The sequence below is a fragment of the Alosa alosa genome, chromosome 13, assembly GCF_017589495.1.
Source record: "Alosa alosa isolate M-15738 ecotype Scorff River chromosome 13, AALO_Geno_1.1, whole genome shotgun sequence".
Taxonomy (NCBI): Eukaryota; Metazoa; Chordata; class Actinopteri; order Clupeiformes; family Clupeidae; genus Alosa; species Alosa alosa.
The window spans coordinates 12,984,861-12,998,411 of record NC_063201.1 but is presented as its reverse complement, the minus strand read 5'-3'; the positions used below and the strand labels follow the sequence as shown (position 1 = coordinate 12,998,411).

Genomic DNA, 13,551 nt, shown 5'->3' with positions numbered 1-13,551 from the left:
TTTCTGGTATTGGTAAATGATGTCAATGGAAACATTATATGACTGATCAGGTTTATACCGATTCAATCTTTCAAAACACATTGAGGGATAAAAATGTCAATGTTATAATGTTAAGGATCATTATTAAGCCTTAGTTGAAGCGGAATGATGGTTCCGTTGTAATAATATTTGAACACAAGCTGTAACTCCTTTTTCTAACTTATTCCAACTGCCAAATTCACAGTAGTGCCAGCACACACACTTAAAAAGATACTTAGGCTGCAGCCAGCTAGATGAACAGGTGGCATGGCAGTTGGTAATTTGAGTGCTCAGCTTTTACATGCCAGCACACCCCTAGAATGTATATCAAATAGACAAAATGACTTCCCAACATTAACTGAGTTTCTGTATTGTTTGTAGGATGTACTGTGGACATTGCTGTTGGATTTGATATCACCAGAAGGCCGAGTAAACCCACTCTCTTCAGTGGACAGAGCCAGTTGAAGCAGAGACTGCCTAAGATAATCAGAGACATATCATCTCTGGATGGCATATGCTGTGCTCCTCCTAATAACATTGTTAATCCAAGGATCGCCTTCCGTCTGGTGGATCAAAAGGGGAAGATGCTGGAATTTTTTGACTTTACCCAGTACAACCCCGACAACCCCGATATTGACAAAATAGTGACAAATTTAGCAATAGGCGAGGACACCTTTTTCAACAAACAGCTGCTGGAGTCTTTTGAGAAACTCTTCAGACCAAGGCAGGCAGAAATAAAGGTGAGTATCTGTTTACAATCTGTAAGAGAACATATAACAGATCTACCAAACGGAACAGTGTCATCAAGCTACAAAACCCGTACACAGAAGTCCTGTTATGCCTATTATGAATTTATTTCACGGCAATCCAGACTTTTTTCATCTGTGGTTCCCTGATGTTGGTACAATCTGCCAAGCTCCATCAGAGCAGGGGGGTCCCCTCTCTATCTTCAAAAAAAAACTCTTGAAGACACAACTCTTCCAAGAATACCTCCTCTTAGCACTTCTGACAAACTCAGACACCTCTTCCCACCTCACACTTCACTTCACTTCCCTCTCTTCTCTGTCTCATCTTCTACCACTTCTCCTCCTCTATACTTCTATTAGAATATGGCACTCCTATCAAAGTCAAAGTCATCCAAAGTCTGCTTTATTGTCAGTTTCTTCACATGTCAAGACATACAAAGAGATTGAAATTACGTTTCTCACTATCCCACGGTGGAGACAAGACATAATTTTACCAATTAAGTCCACAGACAAACATAATTCAAGTAAACAATAAAAAGTAAATAAGAAGGCACATACAATGAATAAATAAGAGCAGCAAAATTGGGTTCAAATTGTGCAATTATGCATAGACAGTCAATATAGTAGTGCAGGCCAATAAATCCTATCCTCTAGTACTAGTATAACTCTTAGCTGTATTCTCCTCTGCACTGTAGTTAAACATTATTCTTACGCTGTAGCTGTAACCCTGTAGTATAAAAGTTTAAAGGAACCGTATGTAAGAAATGTATTTCAATTATTCATAAAATGGCCCTGATATGTCACTAGACATTAAGAAATCATGTTGTACTTATGTCATGTACTTATATCACTGACAACAGTAATCCGGCCAGGATATTGTCATTTAAAAAGTGAAGTTGCAGCCCTCAATTGATGTTGATGTTGTCATGTTGAGTTTTGGCCTGATGCATCACCCTCCACCTATCTACTAATCACAAAGTCAGTAGTGTTTCGGCATCCGGGTTGCCAGATCTGCCAGTCAGAGGGGATACAACGCTCTACAGTAATTTGAAAGTGATTGTAGTACCAGTTTTGGCCACAATCTTACATACGGTTCCTTTAAATGTTGAAATCCTAATGTAACCAGAAGGGGGCGCTACTGAGCGCAAAACACCTTTTGACCTCTTAAATGCCTTAATGCAGGCTGTTTGTGTGAAGGAACAATTGGGGCTGATGTAATCAAAAGTAGAAAATGTATTAACAAATAATTGAGGCAATACATACAATAAATAGTAGCCGCTCAGGCATGAAGCAACAATCTGTAGTTGGACAGTCAATAAATAAGTATCAAACAAGCGTGGTACAATATTCACAGGTGATCACTTCAAACCAAAATAAATTTCCATAAAGGAAATAATAATACTAATAGATTTTACACCGTATATTGCACACAATATTCACTGCACACAAGTTTAGATAAATATTTGTACACACTGATAGTTATTTGATTCTGCACCGCACACATTCAGCACTGCAAACAAGGACTGTCCTCAGACAAATATATTGCACATAGCCCTAAGCGGTTAAATAGACAAACACAGACAAACATGGACACACAAACCAACACACTCACACACGCATACACACACAGAGCTAGCAAACAGACGAGCAACAGGAGTTCCTGCGCTGGGCCACGTAGTGGCTCACCTATGGTCTGTAGGCCCAAAGCTGCGCAAAGTCGAGCCGATTAAAATGCTGAATGCTGAAGTTTGCCCCACCAAACTCAAAAAGAAAACATAAACAAATTAACGAAAGAAAAACAGTGGCTGTGACTCCTAAAATGGTCCTCCTCAGGACTGGAGAGACGCGCGTTCACCGGCCGTCCATCAGTCAGTGGCTGACGCTTTGTTTGGGCTACAATGCAAACACAATAGCCAGCCAAGTCAGGCAGTCATCTAGCAAAATTATAAGGCGACAGCAAGGACAAGACTGAGTCAGGGAACTTACATTGAGACCGGTGTAGTTAAAGGTTGGTGAAACTTTCCCATGAAGTTGTAACAATGCAGCGCAGGAGGGTTTAACGCGAGCGCCCGTGCTTCTGTAGGAAGGATTAAATGCGAGCGTCGGTGGCTCAGTGCAGTATCTGCCAACAAACAAGGGCAGCGGTAAGGGTCAACGATACAACAAACATCCGATGGTTAGCCATGGCGAGAGATAAGTCACAACTTACATCAACTGCGATCCAGACACTTCCCGTGTTACTCCCGAGTTCACCAAGCAAACTCCCAAAAGACAATGTAGGCACGTTGCATACGGTTTAATGATCGATAAGCCCCAAATCTAGCCTAGAAATCTAGACGCACCCTAGCGGCGGCAAATTAATTTGCTCAGCCTGTACGTTTAGTATCAAACCATAGGGATTTCTATTGGCTGACGCCGTGGATGTCATCCAATCACAGCTCTCTATTTTGTTAGAGCGTCTTAAGGCGGGCTTAACAGGATAACGACAGTCCTGCAACGGTGAACAACAAGGAAGGTGGCTATGGCGAACGAAGAGCGGTTGTTTGAATCGGCCTTGGCGTCAACTTTGGAGGAGTTGGACTTGTGCTTTTCTTTGAAAGTTGAGCAACACAATGCACTTAAGTCATTCCTTTCGAAGAAGGATGTATTTGCCGTTTTGCCGACCGGATACGGATATGGTTGTAGCGCTGGCCTATTGCATGCCTAGGCAGTTTGAAAGACAATTCTCTGCCCGCCCCTTGGATTAAGCGAGGTGAATGGTTCGGTTCCAGACTATACATTTCAATGATATAGGATGGCCCGCCAGGCTACCCCAAATCACTACAAAACAAACAAACGTGAAATCAACCATGTGAAATTACAACACGGGAAAGATGAGTGCTTAGAAGAAATTAACTTACCCTCACGTTTTCGCACTACAGACGCACAACCTTCCGACTTCACGGCCTCACAACAAACACAACCTCCCAGCTCCACTGCACCACCAACAAAGCAATCTTTGGCAGGCTCCCGCCACCATTTGAAATGACATGCCACCTGTGCCACCTAATTACACTCGGCACGCGATTGGCTTGCGTCGCCAGACACCAAGTGGCACTTCCTACTCAACACCATACTCTACCCGCTACACTAATAACTTCAATTGTATTGTATTGCTGTCTGTAGTGTAGTTCTGTAGCTTAAATCTAAAAAATGCCTAAATGTTATTCGCTAAAAGTTTTTCCATTGCTGTAAGTCGCTTTGGACAAATGCATCCACCAAATGTACAATGTACATATACTTTATAATAATGTATATTTATAATAAATATTGTATTATATATTTTTCTATGTTTCCTGTTTCAGGCCCTGATCATTTTCTCAGATGGACTTGATAACTCAGTGGAGATGCTGAAAAGTGAATCAGACAGGCTAAGGAAAAGTGGTAGGATATCAGGACATATTTGGGAATTCGTAGCGATAACACATAAAGTAAACAATGGCACCATGCATTTAAAACATCACAACATTTTCCATCTGTTTATTGGCCTGTGGAACAGCCTCCCAACATTTTTGCAAACACTGAACTTGCACTGAGTTTTCAGCATATATGTATGACTTCCAGAAGTATCCAGAAAATTGCATTGTATCTTCTGATTGCTTGTTGATGTTTATTGGGAAATAAGAAACATGAAGGAACCCACACTCAAATAGGAGTGCTGGCCAGGATAATATCATAAAGAAAGAATAGCCACAAATGAATTTCTGTTTTTCTCTGTTCACGACCAGTGTTGATGAAGGTTGTTGCCTAAATATTGTATGTGAAGAGAAAGGAATGTGCAGTTACTCTCTCTTTATTAATGGGTAACGCAAACAGCTTCATCAATTGGAAAAGTAAGGAACTGCAAAAGGAACTTCACCTTAATCTTTTGCTCTACAGGAATAGATACGCTGTTGGTGGTGGCTTTAGAGGGAACCCAAAACGCTCATGAGCTTCAAATGGTTGAGTTTGGTTTAGCAGGTCCTGGTGAAGTCAACAGGTACAAGCAGCACTTTTCCATTGGGATGGATAACATAGCTAATGCCATAAAGACAAACCTAGTAAGTGAGCTGGCCACTTCACGTTTGCTTCTACCTTCACCTTCTTCACCTTCGAAAAACTTCAGTCATCAGATCATTCAAACCTTTGTTGCTCTGCCCTGCAGGTTTCAGTGGTTCTGAGGAAGTGTTGCAATATAAGTTGCATTTGTGTTGGGCCACCAGGGCCCCCTGGACCCCCAGGGTATCATGGACCGAAGGTGAGGTTCTCACTGTTCTCATGGACAGTTGAGGAAGAAAGCTACAAAATTGACAAGGACGATGTATCAGTCTGATTATCATGGTGTGCTCTGTCTTGTAATTGCATCTAATGTAACTGTATTTGTATTGGACAGGGAATTAAAGGACTCCCAGGATATCCAGGATTCCCTGGAGATGAGGGAAGCAGTGTAAGTATTTGTCAACGACATCTACTTGTAAAAAATGTCATTTTATGCAGCTTTAAATGTTACACATTTTAGAAGAGAAGAGAAGTTTATTTTATATTGTGCCTTTCTCAAACCCAAGGTCGCTTAACATAGTGTATGGAGCTATGTGTTGGGTGTAATCTGATTAAAACTGATTAAATATGAACAACATTTTGATATTTAACGGATTGTCTTGATCTCTGTAGGGAGGCCGAGGACCTCCAGGACTGAATGGAACTAAAGGAGACCAGGGATGCCAAGGGATGAGAGGTATAAAGGTACAGATGCTGTGGATGCTTTTCTACAAAGTCATATGTCAAGCAGGGCCTGATTGCTAGGTAAATCGATATACTGCATGTGTGATCATGAATGACCAGTGCATATATCTGTTTATCTATTTCAGGGTGGAAGAGGCTACAGTGGTGAAAAAGTGAGTAATTGAGATTAACTCTATACACTGTAAAAACAAACAAAACAAATCTAAAAAAAATTAGCCTACTGGCAATACTCTGTTGATTTTGTATTTCTATGGACAATTCCTTTAGTCCTTAAATAAATAACAGTACATATTCTTCATTAGTAGAAATATTTGAATATGTCAAAAATAGTTCCTGCTATTCCCATTTTCCTGGCAGAAAATGTCCAGCGCCATTTCTTACCATTTTACCATTTTTTGTTACTTTTTTTTTTAATTTTGTACTGCCAAATCAGGGCACTGTTCCATGTGGATGTAAAGGGTTCAGGACAATTAGTATCCTAAATATGTTGTTGACATTTGTTTCATAGGGGACACCTGGAGAAGATGGCCTGGATGGTGTGCATGGAGATCAGGTCTGTTATCCCATTTCACTATTGCACCAAAGATCCTTGCTCTGCTTCAACCCTCTCTGATTGCACTGCATCTATAGTAAATGGTAACAACAGAAGTTGATTGCTAAGTTTGACAGCTTCTGTACCCAGACAACTATTCACAGAAACTGGTTGCTAAGTTGACAGCACCTGTACCTACTCCCAGTGTTTCCCTGCACTACAGAACAAGAGAGTGAGCTTTCACTGTACTACATGCTGCTGTCAGTATCATAACGTACAAGCTTCCTTTGTATTGCACACAGGGTGATCCTGGAAGTAATGGCACGGCTGGAGAGAGAGGAGATCCTGGCAATCCGGTAACATGATCACATTTCTAATTGGATGATGTGCCTTGCTTGAATGCAGGTTTAGGCCAGGTTGTATAAGATTTAAAAGTAAATATCTATTGACTTGATATCTATTGCCATTATATCTACTGAAGATAACCCGTCCTTGCTTTAAACCCTGTGTTACAATTGTTTAAGGCTGCTGAACAGCATATATATATATATATATATATATATATATACAGCATATATATATATATATATATACAGCATATATATATATATATATATATATATATATATATATATATATATATATATATATATATATATATTTGGACAAAAGCGTATCCATAACCATATATTATTATGAACAATAAACCTAATCTCTATACGGGGACCTAAACCCCAAGAGTAAACAGATTAAGAAAGATGAAATTTCTGTTTATCTTGCTTGTTTTGTTTCTTATCCATTGTGGTGGCGTACAGAGACATAATTAGAAAATGTCTATCAACGGCCAAATACTCATGGATCTCATTGTAGGTATAGAGAAACATGATTTTTTCAGCAGAGTTCTATGCTTATACCTGACCTGCTGTTTGCCTCTGCATTTCAGGGTTATCCAGGCATCAGAGGTGGTCCAGGGACTTATGGCGAGAAAGGATTAAGAGGAGATCCTGTACGTAACTCGTGGAAATATGTGGTGGAAAGTTGGAACTGAAATTTATGTTGTACTATGAATTAGCCTCATACAAATAGCCAGACACTTCCAAATAGTCTTAAGCAAACAAACAATTGTGAAGACCCTGTTCATCTGTTTTTAGATAACCATCAGTACGTTGTAGGACAATGTTGTAGGTAGGACAAGTGATGAGAGCATGATTTGCCTTTGACAATTGACTATGACAATATGACCTCAGTGAGGTCAGCCAACTCAGGCACTTTCAAAACAATTTACATTGGGGTTCTTTAGATGTGTAGCCAATTTTATGGCCATAGCTCATTGTAAATCTAATGGAACAGTTCCAAACTAACAGAAATGCAATGCATGTTCATTTGGCAGAGACTAGCATCAAGCTAGGTTTATTATGCTGAATCTAGCTGCAAATGCTGAACAAAGGCAGTTCAAATATGCCTCTCAACAGTTATTTTCCTCTTTAACAGGACTACCGTTCTGTGAACTCTTAGTACTCTGAAGTTCTTTGAAAGAACACAATATTTCACATGACAGACAATATTTCATAAACATGGTATGCATACATCAACATAACTGAATGAGGAGGTGCATCTTAAAAATGCTTGATAATGGCTCATTTCTCTTCATTGTTTACTGAAACATGTCTCTAGGGAGCGCCTGGGAGAGACAACATAATTGAAGGTCCAAAAGGAGACCAAGGCAGCCAGGGAGCACGGGTATGTGAACAGAAATGCTAACCAGTAAACTATAAAACGTATGTGTTGTATTACAGTAAACCTGCTTTCAAATGATTGTGTTTAATAATGCACATCTGGCAAAATACTTCAAAATGCCTGTTCTTTTCCAAAGGGAGAAGCAGGGGAAGATGGCCGTCCTGGAGAGGAGGGATTACCCGGAAATGATGTAAGTGTGTTCTGTTCTCTCATCATTGAATGTTTATTTCTGTTATATTATAACTGTTGCATCACTCTGTTGTGCATTGCTGACTCATTCATTCTATTTTTTTCATAAGGGTCCCAATGGCAGGAGAGGTCAACCAGGGGGGCAGGTACAACTCCGCAGATAGATTATTGATGTTATTAGCAACATTAACAATTCAATGCAACACAGTGCATTTTCACTGCTTTTTGAGTCAATCAGTTTATCATCATTGAACTCATTTTGATCTTGCACAGCTTTGTGACCGACAGACTGGCATATATTGGTGTACAGTTTACAATTCAAAGTCAATTTTTCATGTTTTCTCTCATTCTCCTAAAGATTTTTTGGTGTGTAAGAACAATAATATACTGTGTGTGTGTGTGTGTGTGTATATAGAGAGAGACAGAGCTATGAATTAGGAATTATTTTTTAAATTGCCATATCTAAATCTTAATTGAAAAATCAGCAATGAAGGTGATCCAGAAAATACAAATACAAAAATGTAAATCCATATAGTATTAGTGTAAAACGTTTGTGTAATGTATTACATGGTTCTTGTCTGATTTCTCTTTTTGACTTCAGGGACGCATAGGAAGTCCAGGTGACTCTGGTATTGAGGGTCCCCCTGGTCCTTCAGGACCTCAGGTAAATGAATAGAGGTCCCACAAGTACTTCTGTATACTTTGGGACTCCGTGCACTTTTTATTCAGGTGCACTTTTGGACATAGAACCTGTTTCACATGACAGACATGTACATTTCACAAACTTGGCGCATGCATAAATAACTGATTGATAGGAAGTATATCTTAAAATGTTATGTGATAAAAGGCTTATTTATTTTTTGTGTCTGTCTTCTAGGGTGCAAGGGGATTACCAGGTTTTGTGGGACCTATAGGTCCTCATGGTTTACCAGGCCCGCAGGTAATTTCTAGAAATCCGTTTGTCAATGTAGACTCAAACATCTCTAAAGCAATGTACATGTCTTATACAGTATGTGTTCTTAGCATCTATTGTATATTTCTGTTTTCAATAATAAAAAGCCTTTAGATGGAGCTAAGCTGGAAAACAGAAAACATAGCATTTCTTGAATGTCTGAAATGGCAAATATATTGAAGAAGACACACATCCAAGATAGCAGCACTGTGTTTGTCTTGTCTGATCTGCTGATCTGCAGTCTTGTCCTGTACGTCTAAATGTTGCGTGTATTATCTCAAGAAACTTTTAATTTTGTTTTATTGTTGTATTGTTGTTGTTGTTGTTGTTGTGTTGTGTGTGTGTGTGTGTGTGTGTGTGTGTGTGTGTGTGTGTGTGTGTGTGTGTGTGTGTGTGTGTGTGAGTGTGTTAGTGTATGTGTGTGATGTGACTGTTGTTTATGTACTTCTTTTTACTTTGTCTGCCTCTATTATGTTCACTGTGTACTGCTACCTTGGCCAGGGCTCACTTGTAAATAGATACCTATCTCAATGTGATTTTCTTCCCTGGTGAAGTAATAATAAAAAAAGAATATGGACTTCATCATGTCCACAAAATAATCCTTCTCATTGTAGGGGTTTCCAGGAGTAGAGGGACCAAGAGGATTCAGGGGCCATTCAGGGAACAAAGGACAAAAAGTAAGTGGATAAAGTTAACCTCACTAGTATCCATCCATAACTCAACCTCACCTGGGGTAGACAAGTCTAATTTATTGTTCTTTCATAGGCTACTTTGTCCACTCATATTTTATCCATCCATACTCAGTTTTTGTACTCAGTTTGCCTAGATTTATAATACAAAACCATGTAGAACGTATTTTTACCCACCTTTGAAGATTTTGAAATTGAACTTGTACTTGTAATAATAGTAAAAAAGTAATAATGATAATGATAATAATAATAGTAATAACATTGTTGTTGTTGTTGTTGTTGTTGGTGGTGTCATTTAAGCAATATGAGTGGGAGTGGTGTGGGTAAAGGATATTGCCTATCGCTGAATTAAAGCCGTGATGATATCCTTAACCAGCTACACAACCACAAGTGTCATATTGCTTTTATACATACAACAGTTCCATTACCAACTAATTTAGTTTAAAGCCACAAAATTGTGTTTTCTATTGTTTATTTTGATTTTTGTTCATTCATCCTCCTCCCACTAACATAGCGAGCCAAGAAACACAACACCAGGCAAGAGCCAAGTTTAGTTAGAGAGGCCATATTGTGCACACAGTAATTTGTATAGCTTACTTAGGCTACTTACTTGCCTGTATGTCTCATATTAAATTGAACATTCACTTATTCTTTATTTACTCCATTTTCTCACTCAAATGTGGCGTTATGAAATTGTTGCTCTCTCGCTACGAATCAATGGAATGTTCACATTGAATCATTCAATGCAGAGTGGTTACTTAAGCAATATGGCACGAGTGGAAGAAGAGTTAGTAAAGGATATTCACACGGCTGGCTATCACGGGGGCGGTCCTTGTCATTCCAAGGTGCCATGAATGCACCATATGGTTACTTTTGGTGCATTCATTGAACCTGGGAATGACAAGGACCGCCCCTGTGATTACTTTGTTTTTCTCACAGCGAGTGTTCATGTGCTTTGCCGTCGGAATGTGTGACAAACACGGATGCCACAACAAAGGTTTAAACATATGCTCACTAATCCTAAATAAACAACTGCATTTGCTTAAAATATAGTGTAAGACGCTTGTGAAAGACAGATATGCAGCTTTCAAGTGACACAAACGGCAAATTTCCAAGTTCACATTAAAACTGTTGGACATGAAAGGCTACATGGACTACAAACAAACTACAACGTGAGGACAAAAGTGATGATGAGCCCCTAACTGGGCAACTCTGTTAGCAAAATCTAGACCTCTGACTCACGCATTACGTGATGTGAATGATGCGGAATGATGATGTTTTCACTGGGAAAAAGTTTTTTTTGATGCCCATGAATGCTAGGTTTGCTCTTGTGTGACGCTAAGTCGCATGCTCATTACGTCATGTTAGCATTGTTTTTAGAAAAAAGTTTATTACTCAGCTGTAAAGTGAGTTACGAGGTTATGACCCCAGTCACACAATGTTGTATTTTTCCGAAAATAGAAAAGGTTCATATAAAGGCTTAAATACCCCTGGAATACCCCTACTCGTGATGACTCATGGAATGCCTCTCGTCCAATCAGAAATTAATAAATAGTTGGACCGGCTCTAACTGTTGCATAATAGCGTTTCATGCAACACAAACAGTGACAAATAACATAAAACAAACTAAATAGTAAAAACCAAACTAAAACACAGAACAGACAAAGAAATATTTGTGAAGCAATGGTTAAAGAATGACATTGGCATCTTGTAGTTTGTATTTTGCTTATTTATTCTCTGTTCATTAGTATGTGAAGCTTGCCTGGGAATCATTTTCTACCAGGGATCAATAATGACGTGTGTGTTCAGGGGCATTAGGGATCAATAATGACGTGTGCTTTCAGGGGCAGCAAGGCGATCCTGGAGTCCATGGAGCCGAGGGATCATTGGGCCCCAGAGGACCCCCGGTTTGTCTGTTTTGCTTATTTGGATTTTTTTTACAAACAAATATATAGTAATGCTCTTGGGAGACGGTAATCTTGTTCATCAGGCAACATTAATTATGTGAAAGTATATAGCTACAATAGTGTATCAAATGAAGATACTACAACTGACAAAATGTCCTATTTCACAGTATCGTAACACCCCCAATTATCACCACTTTTGTTCGGAAATTCTAAAACAACGTTTTTTAACACTTCAAAATAACATTTGCTAAATGAACCTTACATTTTTCAGTAGCCATAGGTGTGTAGATTTGCAGGGAGCATTTACTGCCTGAAATATCTGATTTTGTTTACCACGCTCTGAGTTATAGTGCTGGCCTGATGGGTCGCCTATTTACGCCATTTCAATGGCACATGAACGGTTAGACCGAGAATTCTCGTCATGAAATTAAAATTCCACTGGAGCTCCAAGAGGATGTGTACACGCAGCCTTAACACTGTTTACAGCTCTTCGAGTCACGGTACAATGTCATTTTTGGTACATAGCTAATTTAGATACACCTATGGTGTGGGTGCTTGCGTTTCTTTAGGAATCCGCCATCTTGGTTTGTATAGAAATGGATATTAAGTGACACATACACGCAAGACGGTGGAAATACGGGACCAACGGTAATAGGGGGAGTTCCGATACATGATAATTGATGATATAGTTAGCTTATCTTACTATTACTTACAATTGTATTTTTACAGGGCCTTGATGGTAGGGATGGATATGGACCACCTGGACCAAAAGGACTGAAGGTAATTAACCAGCGTTACTATTTAATAAGTCCAAAGGCAGCCAAGCTATAATAGAACACTGGTATGAAGGTATGGCATAATATTGATGTTTTTCAAAATGTTGTCATTCATATAAATATATTTTCTCTTTTCAAAAGGGAGATCCGGGCTTTCCTGGTTATCCTGGATTGCAGGTAAGTCTGACATTAAGGTCTTTTTAGCCTTTCACTCAGCGTATGTTCTGTCTGCACACATTCTTGTCCTATTCTTGACACTGCAACTTGAAATTGCTGACAATATAACGTTTTGCAACGTTACAATGGTTCATTCAATCTGGCCCCCTAATCATCCCCCAGTGAAACTGACTCATTAACTCTAAATACACTTTATTATATTGCGGCAAGCGTAACGCAACGCTCAGACCATAATAAGTTCTATCTCGTTCCTAAGTAACACAAACGGTTCGCCTAAACTGACAATTAAATACGCTCAGATTGCGCTTAAAAAGGTCAACGTTCAGTTTCTTCAACCGTTCTGCTGCCGAACCAGAGAACAATAGGAAACCTGTTGCTTGGCGCAATGGGATCCCCGCCTTACGGTGTCTTGATAATGTGCATATGTTGTTGTTGTTGTTGTTGTTTCTCAGAACACAAGGCAACTGAGCGATTTTGCATCACTTAGATGGCTTTGACTGACTTGTTGATTTTTTAATTTATTGATGTACAGGGTGAGGATGGTGTGAAGGGCCAGTCTGGAGGTCCAGGCCCAAAAGGAAACCAGGGACGAGGAGTGAGTGATGTTATTGATTTGTCCAAATATCTAAAACATATTTAAGTATATTGCAGTAGCACACATAGAAATTATAACGATTTTTATTTGTTTATTTGTCTATAAACAAGCAATAAACAGAGGGCATATGTGGCCATGAACAATATGTTTTGTTGTGTTGTGTTGTGCTGTCCAGAAAGCAAAACTATGCTTTAAACAAATATTTTTATTTGGCCTACACTTACTGTTGTGTTTATTCTTGGGTAACCTAAGGGAAATGCTGGAAGACCTGGCAGAGAGGGTGATATTGGATTAGTCGGAGAGCCTGGACACCAGGTACTACAAAAAAAAGGCTGCTAAACTGCCTTTCATTGTCTGTAAAGTACTGACATAATAAACTATTCTATTATATTCTATCCCTCACCACAAACTAGCATTACAATGAATTTCATACCACCGTGGACTGTCCACCAGATAACCATACTTTATGTCT

General features: G+C 39.2%; 1 protein-coding gene across 1 annotated transcript in view; it reads left to right on the top strand.

Annotated features, from left to right (window-relative positions):
* The window catches only part of LOC125306629 (collagen alpha-6(VI) chain-like), a gene marked incomplete in the record, with an annotated part of 29,719 nt that overhangs the window by 8,739 nt on the left and 7,429 nt on the right, over nt 1-13,551 (top strand). The window contains 21 exon segments of the mRNA XM_048262111.1: nt 400-758; nt 4,109-4,187; nt 4,683-4,843; nt 4,948-5,040; nt 5,176-5,229; nt 5,454-5,525; nt 5,651-5,677; nt 6,034-6,078; nt 6,360-6,413; nt 7,001-7,063; nt 7,732-7,797; nt 7,931-7,984; nt 8,094-8,129; nt 8,585-8,647; nt 8,861-8,923; nt 9,550-9,612; nt 11,469-11,531; nt 12,261-12,311; nt 12,449-12,484; nt 13,017-13,079; nt 13,332-13,394. Coding sequence (XP_048118068.1) covers nt 400-758; nt 4,109-4,187; nt 4,683-4,843; nt 4,948-5,040; nt 5,176-5,229; nt 5,454-5,525; nt 5,651-5,677; nt 6,034-6,078; nt 6,360-6,413; nt 7,001-7,063; nt 7,732-7,797; nt 7,931-7,984; nt 8,094-8,129; nt 8,585-8,647; nt 8,861-8,923; nt 9,550-9,612; nt 11,469-11,531; nt 12,261-12,311; nt 12,449-12,484; nt 13,017-13,079; nt 13,332-13,394 — 1,628 coding nt within the window.